Source organism: Desmodus rotundus, chromosome 6 (genome assembly GCF_022682495.2).
Source record: "Desmodus rotundus isolate HL8 chromosome 6, HLdesRot8A.1, whole genome shotgun sequence".
Taxonomy (NCBI): domain Eukaryota; kingdom Metazoa; phylum Chordata; class Mammalia; order Chiroptera; family Phyllostomidae; genus Desmodus; species Desmodus rotundus.
The window spans coordinates 47,333,052-47,354,672 of NC_071392.1; the positions used below are offsets into that span (position 1 = coordinate 47,333,052).

The 21,621-nt window shown below is 36.1% G+C and overlaps 2 protein-coding genes across 7 annotated transcripts in view; one reads left to right on the forward strand and one right to left on the reverse strand.

Annotated features, from left to right (window-relative positions):
• The window catches only part of RINT1 (RAD50 interactor 1), a 31,648-nt gene extending 12,261 nt beyond the window's left edge, over positions 1–19,387 (forward strand). The window contains exons 5-15 of the mRNA XM_024558648.3: positions 4,386–4,559; positions 4,658–4,807; positions 5,309–5,465; positions 7,662–7,772; positions 7,861–8,086; positions 8,573–8,710; positions 10,138–10,337; positions 16,279–16,493; positions 17,268–17,448; positions 17,535–17,653; positions 18,816–19,387. Coding sequence (XP_024414416.2) covers positions 4,386–4,559; positions 4,658–4,807; positions 5,309–5,465; positions 7,662–7,772; positions 7,861–8,086; positions 8,573–8,710; positions 10,138–10,337; positions 16,279–16,493; positions 17,268–17,448; positions 17,535–17,653; positions 18,816–19,008 — 1,864 coding nt within the window. The 3' untranslated portion in view covers positions 19,009–19,387. The remainder of the gene's footprint in view (positions 1–4,385; positions 4,560–4,657; positions 4,808–5,308; positions 5,466–7,661; positions 7,773–7,860; positions 8,087–8,572; positions 8,711–10,137; positions 10,338–16,278; positions 16,494–17,267; positions 17,449–17,534; positions 17,654–18,815) is intronic.
• EFCAB10 (EF-hand calcium binding domain 10) lies at positions 1,558–21,362 on the reverse strand. Of its 6 annotated transcripts, none has more exons than XM_045193711.2 (4): positions 21,218–21,362; positions 20,480–20,644; positions 20,285–20,372; positions 1,558–1,846 (listed from the first exon to the last, which is right to left on the reverse strand). In XM_045193711.2, the coding sequence occupies exons 1-4, from the start codon at positions 21,333–21,335 to the stop codon at positions 1,768–1,770; spliced, it is 450 nt and encodes a 149-aa protein (XP_045049646.2). In that variant the 5' UTR covers positions 21,336–21,362; the 3' UTR covers positions 1,558–1,767. The 6 variants fall into 6 exon arrangements, with proteins under 6 accessions (XP_045049646.2, XP_053782505.1, XP_045049652.2 ...); XM_053926530.2 differs by lacking the exon at positions 1,558–1,846 and adding an exon at positions 9,503–9,664; XM_045193717.2 differs by lacking the exon at positions 1,558–1,846 and adding an exon at positions 10,801–12,894.
• Positions 21,363–21,621: the final 259 nt, after the last annotated feature.

Sequence of the window (21,621 nt, forward strand, 5' to 3'; positions counted from 1 at the left end):
TTCTACCTACCAATTATGCTTCTTATTCCCTGTACTTTCTCTACCATTCTCCCTCCTCCCACTCCCCGCTGACAACCCTCCATGTGATCTTCATCTCTATGATTCTATTCCTGTTTTAGTTGTTTGCTCAGTTTTTGTTTTTTTACATTCAGTTGTTGATAGTTGTGAGTTTGTTGTCATTTTACTGTTCCTATTTTTTATCTTCTCTCTCTTAGATAAGTCCCTTTAACATTTCCTATAATAAAGTCTTGGTGATGATGAACTCCTTTAACTTGACCTTATCTGGGAAGCACTTTGTCTGCCCTCCCATTCTAAATGATAGCTTTGCTGGATAGAGCAATCTCGGATGTAGGTCCTTGCCTTTCATGACTTGGAACACTTCTTTCCAGCCCCTTCTTGCCTGCAAGGTCTCTTTGAAGAAATCAGCTGACAATCTTATGGGAACTCCTTTGTAGGTAACTGTCTCCTTTTCTCTTGCTGCTCTGAAGATTCTCTTTTTATCTTTAACCTTTGTCATTTTAATTATTATGTGTCTTGGTGCGGCCCTCTTTGGGTCTAACTTGTTTGGGACACTCTGTGTTTCCTGGACTTGTATGTCTATTTCCTCCACCAAATTAGGGAAGTGTTCTTTCATTATTTTTTCAAATAAATTTTCAATTTCTTGCTCTTCCTCTTCTCTTTCTGGCATCCCTATGATTTGGATGTTGGAATGTTTAAAGTTGTCCCAGAGGTTCCTAAGCTTCTCTTCATTTTTTTGAATTCTTGTTTCTGTTCCTGGTGAGTTTTTTTTTCTTCCTATTGTTCCAAATCGTTGATTTGAATTCCGGCTTCCTCTCCTTCACTGTTGGTTCCCTGTGTATTTGGCTTTATTTCACTTTCCATAGCCTTTACTTCTTCCTTTATTTTGCGGCCACACTCAATCATTTCTCTGAGTATCCTGATCACCAGTGTTTTGAACTGTGCATCTGATAGGTTGTCTATCTCCAAGTCACTTAGTTCTTTTTCTGGAGATCTGTTCTTTTGTTTGGGCTATATTTTTCTGTAACCTCAATTTGGCATCCTCCCTGTGTTTCTGTGTATTAGGTAGAGTTGCTTTGACTCCCCATGTTGGCACAGCTGTTACGTTGCAAGGGACGGAGCTTTAGGTGTTTGCCAGGGTGGGACAACGGGCTTCACTGAGTTGTGGAGCTGTATTTGGGGGAGCGGTCAGAGAGGGACCAATGCCACTTCCTTGGATCTTGCCCCATTTCCAGTCACTTCCCCTACTTCTTGTAAGTGACTGGTGCCCTTCTAGCTGCTGCCTTGGTGCTGCTTCCCCAAGTGGGTGAGTTTGTGTACCTTCTAGGACCCTATGGGCCCTTTAAATGGACTCTTCTGAGAGACTGGCAGTTTCTTCCACTGCCCCAACCCCCACAGGTTTTTATAGCAAGAGGAAATAAGGCTTTGTTTTTTCCTGGCACTGGAAGCCTGGGGCTGTGTGGTCTGGCTTGGGGCTGGGATGCCTGCTCCCCAGGTGTCCCTCCTGGTTTTTATCCGCTGCACATGAATGTGGGATTGCCTGTTCCACCGGCTGCAGCAGCTGCCTCACCACGCCATACCAGCTGCCCATCTCTGCCACTCCTACCTGTCTGGATGAATGTTTCTTCTTTAAATCCTTGGTTGTCAGACTTCCATACAGTTCAATTTTGTGGCAGTTTTGGTTGTTTTTTGTTTTTAGATTGGTTGTTATCCTTCTTATGGTTGTGTGAAGAGGCAAAGCATGTCTACCTATGCCTTCATCTTGGCCAGAAGTCTGCAATGAAGGAATTTTAAACCTTGCTTCAGTTTACTTCTTTTTTCCTTGCCCCTTGGAAAGAAAATACCAATGGGGTAATATAAGAATCTTTTTAAGTTATTGTAATAATAGCCTTATTAAATAAAAGCCTGAGCTGTGTAATAGCCAAATAATTTGATTAGTAAAAAGAGGACCATGATTATGGGTAGCCTTTTTCTGGTATTGAAATTGTTTAAAAGAATATATGCCCAGGGAGTTATATTAGAAATAGGAATCAAATTCATAATCAAGTAGAGCACAGTTATTTCTCTTTATAATACATGTTCTTTCCTGTAGGTCTTTTGTGACACATGTTTATTTATAGCTTTCTTTTGGGCTCCTGAGACTTTCCTTATCTCCTAATTTCCCTTTCATGACCCATTTTTTATTCTGTGGGACTTTCTTTTTTCTTTTTTTTTTAGTTAGTTTTCTTCTTTCTAGAACTAGCATCTTTATGTTAACCCTGTTTCTTGAATACTATAGTTCACCAGTATCACTATGAATGAACTCTATGACCCTGGCTTTTCCTATGCTCTGTCAGTCATGCTTCAGTGTTGTGTGGGGATCCATTTTATTGTATCCTAGAAGGAGATACTCCTATAGTCTGTGGTTACGTGTACATTTAAAATTCTTTTGTAACATTTGTACATTTCTTAAACATGGCAGTCTTCCTTTAATGTAATGCAACACTCAGTTTGGATTTATATGTCTTTGAGGCGGGAAGAACCTTGTACAGAAGCAGTCACTTCTGCATGCTAACCATCAGAACAAGCCCCCAAGAGGAACTACCAATGCCTTAATGCAGAAATGGTGGATTTACTGACACCCAATGGGGGGAAAAACAGAATGTTTGCAATGCTGAGAATAACTATAAAAGGCAAAATCTGTTGGAAACCTTTTTTTAAAAAAAGATTTTATTTATTTACTTTTTAGAGAGGGGAAGGGAGGAAGACAGAAAGGGAGAGAAACATCAGTGTGTGAGAGATACATCAATTGGTTGCCTCTCACATGCCCCCAGCTGGGGACCAGGATACAACCCAGGCACGTGCCCTGACTGGGAATCAAACAGCAACCTATCAGTTCACAGGCTGGTGCTCAATCCATTGAGCCACAGCAGCCAGGGCAAAATCTGTTGGAAATCTTAATACAAATTATTAGTAAGGGAGAATAAAGAAGAGTGAAAGAATCATTCTAGGGGATGGCCAAAAGGGCTGACAGAATAATACAAACATGAGCTAAGTATTCTTGTATGGCCTGAAGCAGTGACAGCGGAAAACAAAAGTGGCTTGCGGGGAAAGGAAAGGGAAAAATACTAGTGCATAGTGGAGATGGCAGGGTGGGCTACACGTTTCTAATTGTGAGGAGGGCGCTGTTCCTAACCCAAGAACCTAAGTGAAGCAGCACACCAAACCAGGGACAAGAGTCCTAGCACATTAGTCATCTTCCAGCGCAGTGGCCTGGGGCCCAGGTACAATGCGCATAGGCTGCCTGCAGGTGGAGAACTTCAGCTTTCCTGCAGGTGCAAACTAGTGAGATTCATTACTGAAAAGGTTACATGTTGTCCCTTATTCTTAGATGGATTTTTACCAAAAGAAACATTTCATTTTAAAATAAAATGTTTTGCTTTGTAGGGCCCAAATGGTAGCTTATGGCAGCCCTAAAGATTTTGTCCTAAAAGATATGTTGAATTTGGCTTGTTTTGAAGAATTTGAATAATTGGTTTGATTTTACATGAAAATCTTGATTTCTTGCTTCTTTAGAAAAATTTTAAGATTCAGCCACATTAGACCCACACTCCAGTGTGGCAACAGTCGGCTGGAGCCTTAGCATGCTCTATTCCCCACCCACCTAGCTTTTTTTAATTTAAGTTTGCAACCCTTGCTGTAGAGCTTATCTTAAATTTTATCTGGAACTTTTCTAACAATAACTTGAAAGGTCTGGAGTCTAAGGTGCCACCTCCTTAAGTTTCTTATAATCAGGTTCAGCTGGGCAAAGTAGGTAAGAACTGAAGGCTGCCTCCCTGTCAGTTTGGCTCAGTTTGTTGGGCGTCCTCCCGCAAACCGAAAAGGCTGTCGGTTTGACTCCTGTGTGGTTTTGGTCCCATCAGGGAGTGTACCAGAGACAAATGATTGATGTTTCTCTCCCTCCCTTCCCCTCTCTAAAAACAAATAAATAAAAATTTAAAAAAATCATGAGGACTACCATATTTGATCCTACCAGGTGCTACCCACATTATTCAGATTAAGATACTGCAGACTCCTGTAAAAGGCAGATTTATCAGAAATGAGCAGTGCCTGAGGGAATGTGACCCAGGACAATCTGTGTTGTTGGGAAGAGTGGGAAGAGAAAGGGTGGAGGGGGTCCTGAATGTGGGCCGCTGTTCTTGGAAAGGTGCTGAGTTTGAGCACTCCTGGCTTCCAGAGACATGGGTATCAGGTAAAAAGGCCACTTTGGCATGGTGCTTCTTTCTTCCTTGGATATAATATTATATAACAGAGGAGGGAGAAGCAGTTTTTCTGCATTTGGAGTTATTCTGAACTGTCTTTAAGGTGTGCTTTGCCTTGTTTTGCAGTGATAACATTCAGCAATATCTGATGACCAATAATGTCCCTGAGGCAGCTTCTACTCTGGTGTCTATGGCGGAACTTGACATCAAGCTTCAGGAATCATCTTGTACTCATCTTCTTAGTTTCATGAGAGCCACTGTTAAATTTTGGCACAAAATTCTCAAAGATAAGCTTACAAGGTAAGGAATTTACTCCTATTTTATGATAATTGCTTTCACATGGTAATTTGGTAATCATTATGTTTTACTGAAATATGTGTGTCACTTTTCTGTTACAGTGATTTTGAGGAAGTTTTAGCACAGCTTCATTGGCCATTCATCACATCTCCTCAGTCTCAAACTGTTGGCTTAAGTCGACCAGCCAGTGCTCCTGAGATATATAGTAACCTGGAGACACTATTTTGTCAGCTTCTGAAACTACAAACCTCGTATCTTTGTTGGAGTTAAAATTTACTAAAATTTGTTTCTCTAAAGTAGATTTGTGGCTAGAGAGTAAACTTTCTGAAAGTGGCAGACAAGCCAAATGGGAGTACTGGGTTTAGACCTGATCTGTATGTGATCACGGAGTTGTGGGTCGTTTCTGTTCACAGTGAATTGCATGTGGGTGGGAGGGTGTGGGTCAGCCTGAAATATGTGACTGACCCAAGTTTCACTCACATAATCTCTTGGGACAATAGAAAAAATGGGCAATTGGGAGGAAGCCTATTAACTTAGTGTTAATTTAATAAAATGATTACCTGAATGTTTTCTTACTGTCTTTTTACTTTAGGAAAGATTAATTCTAATAACATGTTTCATGCATTTTTTTATTAAATCACATATAATGTATACGTAGATTACAGATTATGTGTTACTTTTATTTAGTATATATCTTTATTGGAAAAATGTATTGTGTGTGCTTTTCTTTTCCCTTGACTTGACTATGTCAGAGATGAATTATTTACTGAGCCAAAACAACTCCCAGAAAAATATTCTCTTCCTGCATCTTCGTCTGTCATCCTGCCCATCCAGATTATGCTTACTCCCCTTCAGAAGAGGTTCAGGTATCACTTCCGAGGGAACCGACAGACGAATGTTATAAGCAAGGTGTGCTTTGCCAACTTTTGTCCTTGGTCTTTATTAATAGCATATGTTAAGAGTTTCTGTACTTTTCCTGGTTTAAGTTAAAATCTGATTCTATTCCTTTCTGATTTTTCTCTAAAGAGGTAAATTCCTGTCTTGTCGCTGCCCTGTATAGATATATTTTGGGACTTGTATTGCTACATTGTAGGAATCAGGTCACTCATTATCACATCATCTGACCAGTTTCTCAACTTTCCCCGTGGGTGTGCTGTAGCATTCCCTGTGGCACTTTTTACAACTGGATCCACATGTAAATTGCTCCTACAGGTTTATAAATAAATCAGAAAGTCAAAAGATAGTAGATCATTAGCTTTTGAAAAGAGGTGCTGACACTGAAATGATTTGTAGCTGCGCATGACAGTATGGGGATAAAGAATGGCAATGGCTTGAAGAAATGATCATCAATATTTTAAGGAGGGAATGCATCCATGTGTATTAGGCATATTGGTGAAGTTTTTCTTTCATTTAACATGAGAAACAGTCATGCTTTGTTTTCAGTGAAATTTGATTGAAATTGTTGAGAATTATAAAGTTGTTGCCTGGGGTGGGGTGGCTGATACAACCTTGTTTATACTTGCATTTTGCTACAACTAATGCAATTCAAACCCAGAGGGGTTTCAGTTAAGTGCTTTGAATTAAATGTTATTAAATGCCAGATTACACTAGGCTTTGTATGTGTCATATATAAATGCATTTAAAGGCTTTATAGAAGTGTTAAGGAATCAAGGGGTAGACAGTTATGTTTGCATAGAAAGGAGTAGAGTGGCAATGGATTTTTGGTTCTCTTGTTCTTTTGTATTGGGTTGGCCAAAAAGTTCATTCATTATTCTGTAAGATGGCTCTAGTAGTGCTTAGTTGTCATTAACTTCATTTGAAATAATTTTGTTAGATTGTATTATGATAGCTGTCATATCAGCTTGCATTAAGCAAAACTTATCAAAATTGGTGAATTTTTGTGTAGCCATTTAATATTGAAGATGGAAGAAAATACACATTTTGGGCATATTGTGCTTTATTATTTCAAAAAAGGTTGAAACACATAAAAAGATTTGTGCAGTGGAGAAGGTGCTGTGACTGAGCGAACATGTCCAAAGTGGTTGAAAGTTTCGTGCTGGAGATTTCTTGCTGGACGACGCTCCACAGTCAGGTAGACCAGTGGAAGTTGATAAGAGATCAAATCAAGACATTAATTGAGAACAATCATGTTACACCATGTGGTAGATAACCAACATACTCAAAATATCCAAATGAATAAAGTTATTGGTGAAAATGAAAAATGTGTCCTTTATTTTATGGAAAAACTAAATAGACTTTTTGGCCAACCCAATACTTTACAGTTTTCCTTCTCTTTTGGATGGTGTGTTGGTGGAAAGAAGAGTAGAACCAATAGTAAGTAGTGAGACAAAACAATAAACCTAAATCTGCAGGAGAGGAAGTAATAATTTGAGGTAAGAAAATTGTGTGTCGGCTGCTTTTTAAAGTGTGGTTCTTGTGGTCCTAGTACTCTGATATCAAGCCTAAATTATGCAGCTCCTGAGATTAGAGATTGTCTCACTTATTTTTGTGTTCCTTACATCTAGCACACAACAGGGATTTACCAGTCAGTAAATGTTTTTGAATTACTGTCTAGCAGAACTTGTAAGGTTTATATTGTAGAATCATCTCTAGGGACAATTTAAAACACTGCATACTTCACATTTTCTTTTCTATAATTATACCTGTTTTAAGGCACATATAATTTTTGTAATGTAGAACAGCCAATTTTTTTCTTGATTTATATTTTGAGGAAAAAAACCCAGAAGAAAATAATGTTTAAAAATTATTTTGGAATGTCAGTTCCAAAAAACAATTTAAAAATCATCAGTTCTTTGTGCTACTCATCATTTTATGTATTTGTAAATGCTAGGTTTTAACTATATATGGCATTGCATATTTATGAGTTTATTGACGAATTTGTTGGGAGTATATTAGGAAACATTTGATTATTAAGTTTTGCATAAGTTGAAAATTCAGAGTAGAAACTGTGTTCTTACATTTAGGAATTTCAACTAATTTTTTGTAAGTGCTGTGCGTGTACAATGAAATACCGTGGAGCCATTTAATTGAAACTTTCTAATTGGCACGACTGAAGAAGTTAAACTATTTTATCTCTTTCCTTAGCCTGAATGGTACTTGGCTCAGGTGCTTATGTGGATTGGGAACCATACACAATTTCTGGATGAGAAGATTCAGCCGATATTAGACAAAGTAGGCTCTTCAGTAAATGCAAGGGTAAGAGACTCAATCTTAAGCATTACAGTTTGAGTGTCCCTGAGTAACTTGCCATTTTTATTATCTTATGCTTGCTTATTTCTTTTAGCTTGAATTTTCTCGGGGCCTTGTGATGCTGGTTCTGGAGAAGTTGGCTGCTGATATTCCTTGTCTACTCTATGACGACAATCTCTTTTGTCACTTGGTGGATGAGGTGCTGTTATTTGAAAGGGAGCTGCACAGTGTTCATGGCTATCCTGGCACTTTTGCTAATTGTATGCATATTCTGTCAGAGGAAACCTGTTTTCAGAGGTGGTTGACCGTGGAGAGAAAATGTAAGTGCTCGTGTGGCCATTGGGCGGAGAGAGATGTCTCTTTTCGTATATATGGATTTTTTTCCTCCATATAAGCATTTCTTGGTCAGGGTTTACCACACTGCCTTCAGAGGCATTTTCTTTTCTTCTCATCAAATGTCAGTTTTTCTGTAATTGCACTCTACCTGTTTCTAGAGTGTAATATTCAAGCCAGTAAAGTATATAGTTAACCACTTTATAGATTTTTACACACAGTATTTCTTTTCTTGGTAGAATCATTTTGGATGCAGCTTATCTAGTCAATATAACTATTTTGCAAATTTTGGGTGTAGTTGGTAAGAAGTATCTTGTTTAACCTTGAAATAAAACATGTTAAACATAGTGCAACTAGTAAGAGATTGTGGATTTGTTTATTTTTAATAGAAAAGTCATCATTCCTAAAAAACTGAGTTGAAAAATTAGAAATGGCTGTTAACTACTTGACATAATTCTTTTTTTGCCTATCAGTTGCTCTTCAAAAAATGGACTCCATGCTTTCATCAGAAGCTGCCTGGATTTCCCAGTATAAGGACATCACTGATGTGGATGAGATGAAAGTGCCAGACTGTGCAGAGACTTTTATGACACTCCTCTTAGTTATAACTGGTAAGTGTGAGTCTCTTAAGATAAAACTTTGTTTTAAAAGTACTGGTTCTTTCCATGGTACTTTTCAAGTAGTTCAACAAAATTAATATTACTTGGTAGTTATTATAAGATCTTTAAATTCAGTTTCTATTTTAGCAGAACTGTAGCATAATATCCTAGGTTTCAGATTTTTTAATATTTTAAGTAAGATCTTAAACACTGGTATATATATGAAGGGGATATTCCTGAATTGTTACATAAAAACTAATAATTTGATTTTATTACCTGAATTCCCCTGACATTTAGTTTGTGTCTTCAGTAAATGGTGATTGACCAAAATTTTAAATATTTCCTTCACTTTGATATATCAAAGATTGTAGAATAGTAAAATAAAGTAACTTCAAGGATTGGAGTAGTAATAGGAAGGAACTCTTCTTATAGTGCAAGTGTATTCTGGCCTAAGGGTGGCATAGCAGCCTCCAGCCCTGGTTGGTCTGTGGCCATCCACATTACCCTATTGCAGACAGGCCCTCTGGTTCTCCAGGTGCCACCGAACCCTCATTACCACCATCCTCTTCTGTCTCGTCCATTTCTTGGGCCAGTATATAGAATGGAAGAAGTGTCATTCCAACCTAGTTAGTAAATAATTCCATATCCTTGACTTAAGAAAAATATGAAAAACACAAACACAAAAAAATTAGAAAAATTCATGTCTTTTAAAGAACTTTACATTAGGGAAATTTTCAAACATATGCAAAAGTAGCATAATATAATGAACCCTCAAGTATCTTTAGTAAGATTTAAAACAATTATCACTTTTCCTGGCTAGGTAGCTCAGTTGGTTAGAGCATTGTCCCGATAGCCCAAGGTTGCAGGTTCGATCCCGTCAGGGCACATATAAGAGTCACCCAATGAATGCATGGATTGGTGGATCAATAAATGGATGCTTCTCTCTCTTTCTTCCTCTCTCTCTTGCTAAAGTCAATAAATTAAAAAAAAATCATTACTTTTCTATTATATATTTTTCTCCCAACACATTTTTTTCCTGGAGCATTTTAAAAAACATTTTTGACATCTTACCATTTCACCTTTAAATTCTTAAGTAAATATTCTTTTAACCTATCCTAGTTCTTTCTTCCTTTAAAAAATAGCATTTTTTTAAGAAATGAAGTGAATTTTTGTAAATAATTATATCCTTTTAAAAAACTGAGGCATGATTTACAATATATACAGTGAAATGCACAGATCTTACGTATACAGTTCAGTGAGTTTTGACAAATACATATACTTGTGAAACCCACAACTTTAGAAAAGTTTAGAAGTAGATCCATACTTGAATGGTCAGTTGATTTTTGACAAAAGCACCAAAGCATGTCAATGGGAAAACCTACAACTCTGTCATGTACAGTACCAAAACCCTTCATATGTCTGGTTAACTTTCTCCACAGACCGATATAAAAATCTTCCCACAGCTTCCAGAAAGCTGCAGTTCTTGGAGTTACAGAAGGACCTGGTAGATGATTTCAGGATACGACTGACTCAGGTGATGAAAGAAGAGACTAGAGCTTCCCTTGGCTTTCGATACTGTGCAATTCTTAATGCTGTGAACTACATCTCAACAGTACTAGCAGACTGGGCTGACAATGTTGTAAGTTAATGTGCTTTTATATTAAATAATATATTAGTAGGTTGAACAATTTTACCTTTTGAAATGTTGAATCTATAGCAAGCAAAAATATACATTAGGCAGAATAAACTTATTCAAAATTAGGAGGTGTGATTAAAGTACATATTTTTCTCAGTCAACTCTAACATTGTTAAATAACCCAAATATTTTTATAATTGGAAAAGAAAGTCAGTATTTCATGAAATAGTTGTTTATAGAACGAACCTTTTTTCTCTTTAGACTTTATACTTGGGAAATATTCATGTATGGTGGTAATTGCCATCTCAGAAAAAGGTAAGATTGAATAATGGTGTCAAAATCAATAAAATCTAGCACTTTAAGGAAAATAAAATCATAACACTTGGTGCCTCTTGAATGCTTTCAAAATTTTGAAGAATCACAAAAATAGAAACTTTTTAAACTTTAAAGTTTATTTCATTACAAAATTATTTAATGTTATTTTCAAATATATACAAGAGTAAATAGAATAATAAAATAAATCTGCATATGACTATTCTTTGTTTTATTTAAACCTCTCCTCCACCCTCCATGTTTGATTATTTTTAAACAAATCTCAGATATCATACTTCTTGGTAAATATTTCAGTATATATCTCTAAAAGATAATTCCTTTGAAAAAATATATAACCACAATACCATTATCACATCCAAAAAACCAATTTCTTACAGTATTTAAGTTTTAAATAAACTAGGGAGGTATGTTTTAAATAAATCTAAAAATCAAAACCTTGGGTTCAGTTAGTACTGTAAGGCCTTTTACTTCTAAGAATTTTACTTATCCTCCTTTTCTCCACAGAGATTCCATATGTTGACAGAGTTGGTCTACCTTAATATATTTATTAAGCGATATATTTATTTTTACTCTTCTCATTAATCCAAGGAATATATTGGCTGTTAGGGCTTCAGTAACCAGATTTTCCAATATGTACTTCCAGCCAAAAGTGAAGAAACTTAATTAGCCTTTATAACTTAACATGCATAGATTCATTCCTATAGCTGTTTTAGATATTAAAATGATCTCAGGGGAGCTCCAGGAACTCCTTCTTGGACAGGGTACCCTAAGGTTAGGAATTGTTGTTCTAAGATCATCTGTGTAGATACAAAAATCAGCTTAGGTTTTTACCAGCTTGTCCCATGAAATAGGTTTCACAATAGGAAGCATTAACAGAAAATAAAGATGACCTTACAGTGAAATATACATTAAATGGTGAAAACACTAAATATATACTGAGGATAATGATATGAAGATACATTATAAATGTAAATTGCAATACACAATTGTGTCATGAAATGAAAATAGACAGGAAAGCTATACTCAAACATTTGCTTTATAGGGATCCCATCCCATAAGTAGAAAAGAGAAAGGAACAGAAACTTTATGAAAGAAATAATGGCTGAAAATTTTCCTAACTTGGGAAAGGAAGCAGATATCCTGGTCCAGGAAGCACAGAGAGTTCCAAACAAGATGAACTCAAAGAGACTCTCACTGAGACATATTGGAATTAAAATGGTAAAAGTTAAAGAGATAGTCTTGAAGGAAGCAAGAGGAAAAAACAATGAAACCCCATTAGGCTATGAGCAGATTTCTCAGCAGCAACTTTATAGACCGGAGCGGAGTAGCAGAATATCTTTAAAGTGCTAAAGAAAGAAACTTACAACCTAGAATAATTTACCCAGCAAGGTTATCATTCAGAATTTAAAGAGAGATGAGAGTTACCAGACAAACAAAAACTAAAGGATTTCATTAAATCAGCTTTATAAGAAATATTAAAGGGTCTTCATAAAGTAGAAAAGGGAAGACCATTAACAGAAATAAGAAAATATGAGAAAGGAAAACATATCTCACAGGTAAAGCCAAATCAGACATGTAAAAAGCTACTATGAAGGTCAAAAGAAAAAAAGGATCAAACTCAAACTACAGTGAGTGGTTAGGAGAGACAAAAAGATGTAAAACATGACATCAATAACATAAAGCATGGGAGGGGGAGTAAAAATTGTCCAACAGAATATATTGGAACTTAAATGCCTATTAGCTTAAAATAGACTGCTATAGATATACATATGAACCACATGGTAACCACAAACCAAAACCTATAAACAAACAAAGAACAAACAGAAAGGAACCCAAACAAAATAATAAAGAAAAACAGCAAACAACAAGAGATCAAGAGAAGAAAGGTACAAAGGAGAACTATAAAAACAGCCAAAAACAATGAACAAAATGGCAATACTTACTAATAATTACTTTAAATGTAAATGGATTAAATGCTCCAATAAAAAGACTTAGGGTTGCTGAATAGGTTAAAAAACATGACCCATCTATAAGATTAATTAAAAAACAAGACCCACCCTAGCTGGTGTTGGTCAGTGGACTGAGTGCAGGCCTGCGAACCAAAGGGTCCCAGGTTCATTCAATTCCCAGTCAGGTCACATGCCTGGGTTGCTAGCCAGGTCCTCAGCAGGAGGTGCATAAGACGCAACCACAAACTTGATATTTCTCTCCCTCTCTCCCTTCCCCTCTGTCCAAAAATAAATAAGTAAAATCTTAAAAAAAAAAAAAAAAAAAAGCAAAAGCAAGACCCATCTACAAGAGACTCACTTCAAATTGAAAGACATATTACAAAGTGAAGGTATGGAAAAAGGCATTCCATGTAAACAGAATTGAAAAGAAAGCTAAGGTAGGAATAATCATATCAGACAAAATAAACTTTAAAACAAAAAATGTTTTAAAAAGACAAGGAGATAACATATTTATAAAGGGGTCAATCCACGCAGAGTATATAACAATTGTAAATAGCTGCACACCCAACATAGGAGCACCTAACTTTATAAAGCAATTGTTAATGGGCATAAAGGGAAACATCCATAGTAATCAAATAATAAATAATAGAGGATTTTAATATTTCACACACCAATGGACAGATGATCTAGACAGAAAATTAATGAGGGAATAATGGGCTTAAATGTTACATTAGATCAGATTGACTTAATACATACTTATGGAATATTTCATCCAAAAACTGAAGAATACACATTTTTTTCAAGTGCACATGGAACATTCTCCAGGATAGATCATGTATTAGGCCACAAAACAACACTTAGTAAATTCAAGAACTCTGAATTCATATCAAGCATTTTTTCCAACCACAGTGTAGTTGAAACTAGAGATCAGCTACAGGAAAATAACTGGAAAAAACACAAGTACATAGAAACTAACATTAAACTACCAGTGGATCAAAGAGGAAATCAAAACAAAAAATAAATAAAGGAGAAAGTAAATAAATCAAGCTGTTTACTCTTGGGGGTAGGGGGTGGGGGGGAAGAATAATAGGGGAACATGTTTCAAGTTTTAGCCTAAAAATAAAAACAGATCTAAAATAGTATCTGTGCAGTTTTTCAGTAAGGTGAACAGAAACCAATAATTTTAATTAAAAACTTAAAAGTAACACTTTAAAAATATAATAGGTAAGGTAGGGATTGAAAAATTATAGTTAAATAATTAGATCGATTAACTGAGGATTGGTGATAAGTTCACAGTATACTAAGGAAAACGTAACTTTTGAGTGTGCCCACATGAGTCACAAAGATGGACAAGGGAAATTAATTTAAAATTTCTGTGCATTGTCAAATCATAATGCAATAAAAAATAAAAGCAGAAATGACATAGGAAGTCTAGAAAACATGACAAGAATGTATCTTTAATTATGAATTTATGACAAAAAATATAGTACACTGCTAATGTATTATATAATTTGTGGTGTACAGAAGAATTATATACTGCTAAAACAGACAAAGAATGTATTCCTTTACTGTGAATTAAAAAAAAAGTCTATCTTAAATACGTGTTATAAGCCAAAATAAATAGGAAATAAAAATAAATATACTAATAACAGACATAAACAAAATAAAAATCAAACACAATCATAGTTTACTTTAGTCTGTACTCTTTGGCTGTAAAAATAATTATCTAAAACCTTTCTTTTCTACAAAAATGTTAGCTGAAATCTGTGTGCATATCATTCTGCTGAGCAAGGAAAATAAGACAAAATATTTCACAATTATTATTTCAAATAATTATTTCACAATGAATACAGGGTAGAGCGTCATGATCAATGCATTTATCTTCCTGAAGCCACCTAATCAGAGTGCATTAATTCCCTGTGTTTTTCTGTGTCATATTCCTAATTTTAGGAAGTACTTTATTCACTCAGCCCCCATACTGCTCCATTTTTCCCCTAAGCTTTTTTAGTAGTATGAAACAAATTGTCATTCTTGATTCTTGTGTCAGATGATTTAATAAGAAACTCATTCAGGGAGAGATTTTTAGCTTCAATGAAATATTTGTAGAACATCATTAACTAATTTATTCAGTGCCACAGCTTTTAGCAAAGATGGATTGGCCATCATTCCTATCCATAGAAAATTACCTGATGCTGAAAATTTCTTTATGACACTAAATTAACTATTCTTCTGTCAACAGAGATATAACCATATTTTAGATTTGACTCTTCAAATCATGGATGAATTCTGTGTCCTAGTATGTTGTTATGGTACAAATTCTGATTAATATCAAAAGTCCTTTAATCATCTTCATAGTTCTTCAGTCTCTGAATGCTTTAAATAAAAACCATTAAGGTCCTTGTATTATATACTTAGGAAAAGAAAAAGGAAAAGTGGACAAGAGTTCACCTCCCACTCATTTAGATTCTCTACTGATAGCTGTCTGTCCATTGCCAGATTGTGCCAAGCCTGACATGTCCAGCCAGTCAGAATTAGTTTTTCAGGGGTAGGTGACAGAACCCTGATTCATAGACCTAAGTGGGAAGTGGGTGCAGTGAGAAAGTGAGGTACTGGTGTAATTCAAAGGATTGGGCATGGCTGCTCTAAAGTTGTCTTTGGCTTCATTCTCAGACATGCTCTGGTAGTGTGGCCTCTCACATATAATCACTGAATGATTACTAAGTGTGCCGATCCTCAGCCTTCTGTTAATGAACATTAGGTTCTTTTAAATCATTTGCTAATATCCACAGCACTATAGGGCAGAAAAAATACTAACTCTACCTAAAATACCAATGTAAAAATGACATTTTAATTTTCTTAACTCTTATATCTGCTAGGTTTACTACAACTTTAAATTTGTCTAGAAAAAGTGAGGAGTACTTAAGGAAGCATGGTAGCCGTCAGGGAAATGCAAGTTGAAACCACAATGATATACCACTTCATACAGACTAGGAGGGCCATGATAAAAAAGACACAATAACAGTTTTTGGCATGGATGTGCAGAAATTTGATCCTCACACAGGGCCGAAAGGAAAATAAGATGGTATGGTAGCTGTGGAAAATAGTTTGGCAGTTCCTTGAATAATTTAACATAGAATTTACATGATCCAGAAGTCTAGATCCAGAAGCAAAAGCACATCCACACAGAACCCTGTACACAAATGTTCATAACAGCATTATTCATAATAGGCAAAAAGTGGAAACACCCACTTGCCCATGAAAATGTGGTATATCCATATAATGGAATATTATTTACCAATAAAATGAAATAAAGTAGTAATACACATTACAAGATAGGTGAACCATGAAAACACTATATTAAGTGAAAGGAGCTAGTCACAAAGAACCACAAATTGTGTGATTCCATTTATATGAAAGGTCCAGAACAGGCAAATCCACAGAGACAGAAAGAGTGAAGAAGGCATGGGGGATGATGGCTTAGAGTGTGGGGTTTCTTTTTGGAGTAATGAAAATGTTCTAAAATTGACCGTGGTGAAAGATGCGCAACTCTGAATTCAGTAAAAGACACTGAACTGTATACTTTAAATGACTGAATTACATATGAGTTATGTTTAAAGCTGCTAAAAAAGTATCTTAATAAATGTGTTATATTTTGCTTTCAGTTCTTTCTACAACTTCAACAGGCAGCACTGGAGGTCTTTGCAGAGAATAACACTCTCAGCAAATTGCAGCTGGGACAACTAGCTTCTATGGAGAGCTCTGTCTTCGATGACATGATTAACCTGTTAGAGCGTTTAAAGCATGACATGTTGACCCGTCAAGTAGACCATGTTTTTAGGGAAGTTAAAGATGCTGCAAAATTGTATAGAAAAGAAAGGTAAGTCCTCTATTTTCTTTTAAGTCAACTCTCAATTCCAGTTTGGTAAAAGTTAAAAGATGGTATGTAAGTCAGATTTTCCAAGGTATTTAGGTAGCACAGAGTTAGGTGTTTTGCACACCAAACTTTTAACTGTTTCTGATAGGCTTTCTAAAATATATTCATTCTTAATCAGAATAAACAGACCATAATTTAACCTTCAGATGTGTCTGTAAGTACAGAGAGCTGATGTATGATATGGGTTGAATGGCCTAGCCTGTCACCCATTTTAAAAAGTAAGGTGCTCCTGTCTCCTCTGCACATGCTTGTGTTGTCCAGTTTATCCTCCTGCCGTAACTCCTGTGGACCCCTGTTACCTCTGCCAGACTGAGCTCCTAGCCAGCAAGCAATCTCTTTTTGTTTTAGCACAGCATGAATCAATTTGGAAGTGTTATTAGTCCACTGTGCTGAAAATTACAGCATAAAATAAGTTGGCATCTTAAATGTCTTACATTTTTAACTTTTCTAATTATTCAATCAGTTATACTTGGGGATTTAAAAATTTTAATCTGTCATCCTCATTAAGTAAAGAGTATTTAATTGAGAACTAAATTATAAATATAGGTATTTTTATTTTCTGAATTTTTAATGTTGGACTGTACATCTTAGCTAAAATGCCCCATGACAGTGTACTTCCCCAAATTTAAAATTGGTTAAATCTTTAAGAATATAAAGTGATGAAAGATTTTATGGTAAAAATTAATGTGCTACAGGCAATGCTGTTTCTCCCCGCAGGTGGCTGTCCTTGCCATCTCAGTCCGAGCAGGCAGTGATGTCCCTGTCCAGCTCGGCTTGCCCCTTACTGCTTACGTTACGAGACCGTTTACTTCAGTTGGAACAGCAGCTTTGCTTCTCTTTATTTAAAATTTTCTGGCAAATGCTTGTAGAGAAACTGGATATATACATCTACCAAGAAGTAAGTAAAGGGTAGACTGTGGGGCTGTGATATTTGAGGGATGTGATGATAAAGGCAACTGTGATATGAATTAATCTTTGTTTCAGATCATCCTTGCTAATCACTTCAATGAAGGAGGAGCAGCTCAGCTGCAGTTTGATATGACACGGAATCTTTTCCCTTTGTTCTCCCACTATTGCAAGAGACCAGAAAATTACTTTAAACAGTAAGCTCAGTGTTTAACAATTGATTCTGATGTATGAAATCATTAGAGGAGGTTAAGTCCTTTTTTAACAACTTTAGGGTTTCAGTGATGTTAAATGCATTATAGCACCAGTTAAAAATTTTAAATATTTATTGTGTACCAAAATAATACAGGGTGGGGCAAAAGTAGGTTTACAGTTGTTCATATGGGAAATAATAATTAATAAATTATATACCAGAATAGACTGTGTTTTGCATACTCACAACTGTAAACCTTTTTCCCCACCCTGTATAAGATTTGACCCATGACCCCAAAAAGTTCACCAGAACTGGATATAAATTATATGTTGGGCTTTGTTTTCTAGCATTTGGTGCAATGCTCAGATTTGCTTATTATTGGGTAAATAAGTAGACAAGGAAAGCAAGTGCAGTCCGCCATAGTCAATTAATATAGGAAATTAAAAATATGTCTGGAACCTAGTAACAGGCCAGGCATATAGAAAACTTTTGTTCTTAAACATTTTATATTAATTTTGGTTCTAGTATAACTATAAATGTATATAAGAGAATTCTTGAAAGTATTTTTAGAAATTATTGCTGTAAAATTTAAGTTATTTAGGGTGTTTGAGATTATAAAATATTTTTAAATTATAAAGTGAAAGATTATTTTTGCTCGTTTCAGTAAGCTATTTGTTTTAGTATTAGTATTCTACTTCTAGAATTCTACTTCTAGAAGTAGAATACTTCTACTTCTAGAAGTAGAATACTTCTACTTCTAGAAGTAGAATACTTCTACTTCTAGAAGTAGAATACTTCTACTTCTACTGCTTTCATTTCATATCTTAATTCTCTCTTTTCCCATATCCTAATCTACCTAAAGTCCTAGCTACATTTAATGGAATGTTAATATCAAGTATTACACTTTGGGAAGTAATGGATACATACTGAAAGCAGTGATCCTATTACCTTATATTAATCTGATGAAATATAAACTCTACATCGTCCTAATATGTTAAAGGTATCAAATAATAAATCCACACGTAGTTTTTACTGAGGGCACATGGTCTAACAGTACAGGGAAGCTGTTTAGTTTCTCAAAATGAAATTGTTATGAATAATGTGGGTGATAAAGATAATGAAGATCTCATTTCCCTCCTGCCTTTTTTTTTTTTTTTTTTATACAGTGTAAAAGAAGCCTGTATAGTTTTGAATTTGAACATTGGTTCTGCCCTGCTTCTGAAAGATGTCCTGCAGTCAGCTTCCGGGGAACATCCTGCCACAGCAGCATTAAATGAAATTGGAATTTACAAACTGGCCCAACAAGATGTTGAGATTCTGCTTAATTTGAGGACACACTGGCCTAACACTGGAAAATAATGCATCTTGTTTTGTTTTTATTTTGTTTTCCTTTTTTGAACAAGAGGAAGCCAATTGGATTAAGTTATATGATGAAGTTCCAAATTAATGAAACTGGATAACTGAAAACTTGATAGAATCATTTATTATCTTTGACTTATAGGTTATTAAAATGCCGACCATACTTCCTGAGACCTTCTGTTCCTAAGAAAACAAAAACAGAAAACTCAGAAGCCATGAAAACTCAGAGTAATTCCATTTACAAATATAATGCTGAATATGTCTTGAATAAAATACAAGAGCAGAAATGGTAAATTATAACCAACTTTCAATTCCCTATGTTAACTAAGGGAGACTTTGCAGATAATCAAATGTAGCAAATAAATTTTTTAAAAAACCACTTTAGAATGCATGTTTTTAATTGAAGTTCCTATCTAGTTTGGAAATTCACTGTATTTCCCATAAGAAAGCACCTTAAGAGAGAGTGATGAAAACAGCATTGCTCTCATTTTCTACAAATATCCTTCCATTTAAAATACTTCCTAGCTCCATTCCATAGGTGACCTTTACTTTCGGATGAAACATTTCAGGCCACAGCACTATGCTTCAGTCTTCTCTGTGGTAGGGAATAAAATTAAATAATATTTATGTAACTGATGATGAGATGGGTATCTTAAACTTTCTGACTTTTCCTTGACCTTGGAGTATGTTAATGATTTGTTGATTAATAAATTCTCAGTGAGTAAAACTTTTAAACAAACTGGGTTAGGTTAACAGTCTTTCTGCAACTATCAAATTTTGTTCCAATGGGTTTTTTCCTGATTTAGCATTTAGTTAATACTTTTTATGCTGTAATACTTCAAATCTAAAATTGTCATTCTGGCGTGCAACCTATACTACTGAGAAACATTTATTTTGTGATAAATAATTTTGAGAAAATATTTTGGGAGAAATTCTATTACTCTGTATTTTATACAGATTTTCCAAATAGTATATTGAACTCAAAGCCTTTCTGTTAATTCTCCTAGCAAACTGGGGCCTTTCTATCTCATTCTTTGAGAATTGCTGGGGTTTCCTATTGAGAAAAAAATGATGCTGCATGGAATGTTTTAACTCCAGCGTTTTCTCCCTCGCCTCTCTCCAGGCTAAGGGACTTTTCTGTCAGCCCTCCCAGTCCTCAATTTCTCCTCAGCTGAAAGTTTCTATCAAAAGGTAGTAACCTGTTTTAAAAGGTATTAATTGTACTTCAAAATCATGGCACAATCTTTAAGTATTACTCATGAGAAAATAAACTTACACTTCATTCCTGAATTTATCCAACGTTATTCCATGTCCATCATCTTTTAAAGCTTCATCTGGAGTACACAGACCCAGGGTATTCAGGGCTGTAAAAGTCAGAATGAGAAGGAAAACTTACAAATTGAGTATTTTCAGCTAGAAAAACTTATAGAATGACTACTAATTATTACCCCAATTTGTATTAGACACTGACCTTCTTTGTACTGCACAAATGATATGGTGCCTTTTTTCGAGGTGTCTATCATCTCAAACATAGACACAATGTTAGAGTGATCCATGAAGACAGGAAAAGCCACACCGGTTATTTTGGCAATTCTCAGTCGTTCCAACAGAGATACTAAATAGTCTTTTGGTTTATCTGTAAAAGAATAGTTCCGATTCTGTCTGATAGGAAGTTAAAATACCACACATGGATATAGCCGTTTAACAATTATTAAATACCTATGGTTCAAGGTACTGTACTAGGCACTAGGGATATATGCCTGGCTTGTGAGACAGGTAAGATATTGAAAACTTAATTACATACGAGCAGTCTGTGCTCTAACATTGAAGACTGTATTAAAAAGTCGAGAGACTACACCTGGGCATTTTATCAAAAAGCTCTTCTGGTAATTCTAACATGCAGACAAGAGTTAACCGCCCCCCCCCCCCCCCCCCCCCCGCAATGAAACAGCATGATGCAGGAAAGAAGTGCCCAGCTGAGAAGGGTAAAATATAAATAAAAATACTCCGATTAATATAGTCTCCCAATTAGGAAGCATAAATGTTCGTTTCTAAGAAAAGCAGTATTTATAAAGGCAGGAGTGAGTGCGCACGCGTGAGGACGGGGCAGTATCTGGCAGGAATGTGGGCGCGCTTGTGAAGGCTGTGCCCCAAACTTCTGGGAACCGCAGCTCGAGGGCAGACGGGTGAGACAGAAAGGGAATTTTACCTGGCTGGAAAAAGAGCAGGGAGCTGGTGAGATAGTTCAGCAACTCCATAATCCGATGTTTTTTCAAATAATTCCTGGCCTGGAGCTCCCTGCTGCGGCAGCTGCCGCTGGCCTCCATCACTCCGCTTTGGGCCGTTGCTAGGCGTCCAACAAGCAGCCCAGCAGTTCGGCTCCGCCTCTTCCGCCGGTCACGTGGTGCTCCTGCCCCAGGCTGTGACCTCGTTGTGAAGCTCTACTTCACACTGCCGAGTGTGAAGGGGTGGGGCGGGGAGTGGGTGTGGGGCAGTCGTGGAGATCTGAGGGAGACCGTGCGGAGCCCGTTGTAGGCGGACGCTTTTCCCCTCAACCCCGGCGGAGGGCTGGGCCTGCTTGTCTTTTCCTGTGCTCACTACTTGTTGATTCAC

What these genes read in the sequence shown, in the direction of transcription:
- EFCAB10 (XM_045193711.2), bottom strand. Translation starts at nt 21,335, where the DNA reads ATGGAGGCCAGCGGCAGCTGCCGCAGCAGGGAGCTCCAGGCCAGGAAT. An exon ending in CCTGCTCTTTTTCCAGCCAG is followed by an intron (nt 20,645 to 21,217) that starts GTAAAATTCCCT and finishes ATTCTTTTACAG; the next exon opens with ATAAACCAAAAGACTATTTA. An exon ending in GATAAATTCAGGAATGAAGT is followed by an intron (nt 1,847 to 20,284) that starts GTAAGTTTATTT and finishes TTTCTTTCCAAG; the next exon opens with GGGCAAGGAAAAAAGAAGTA.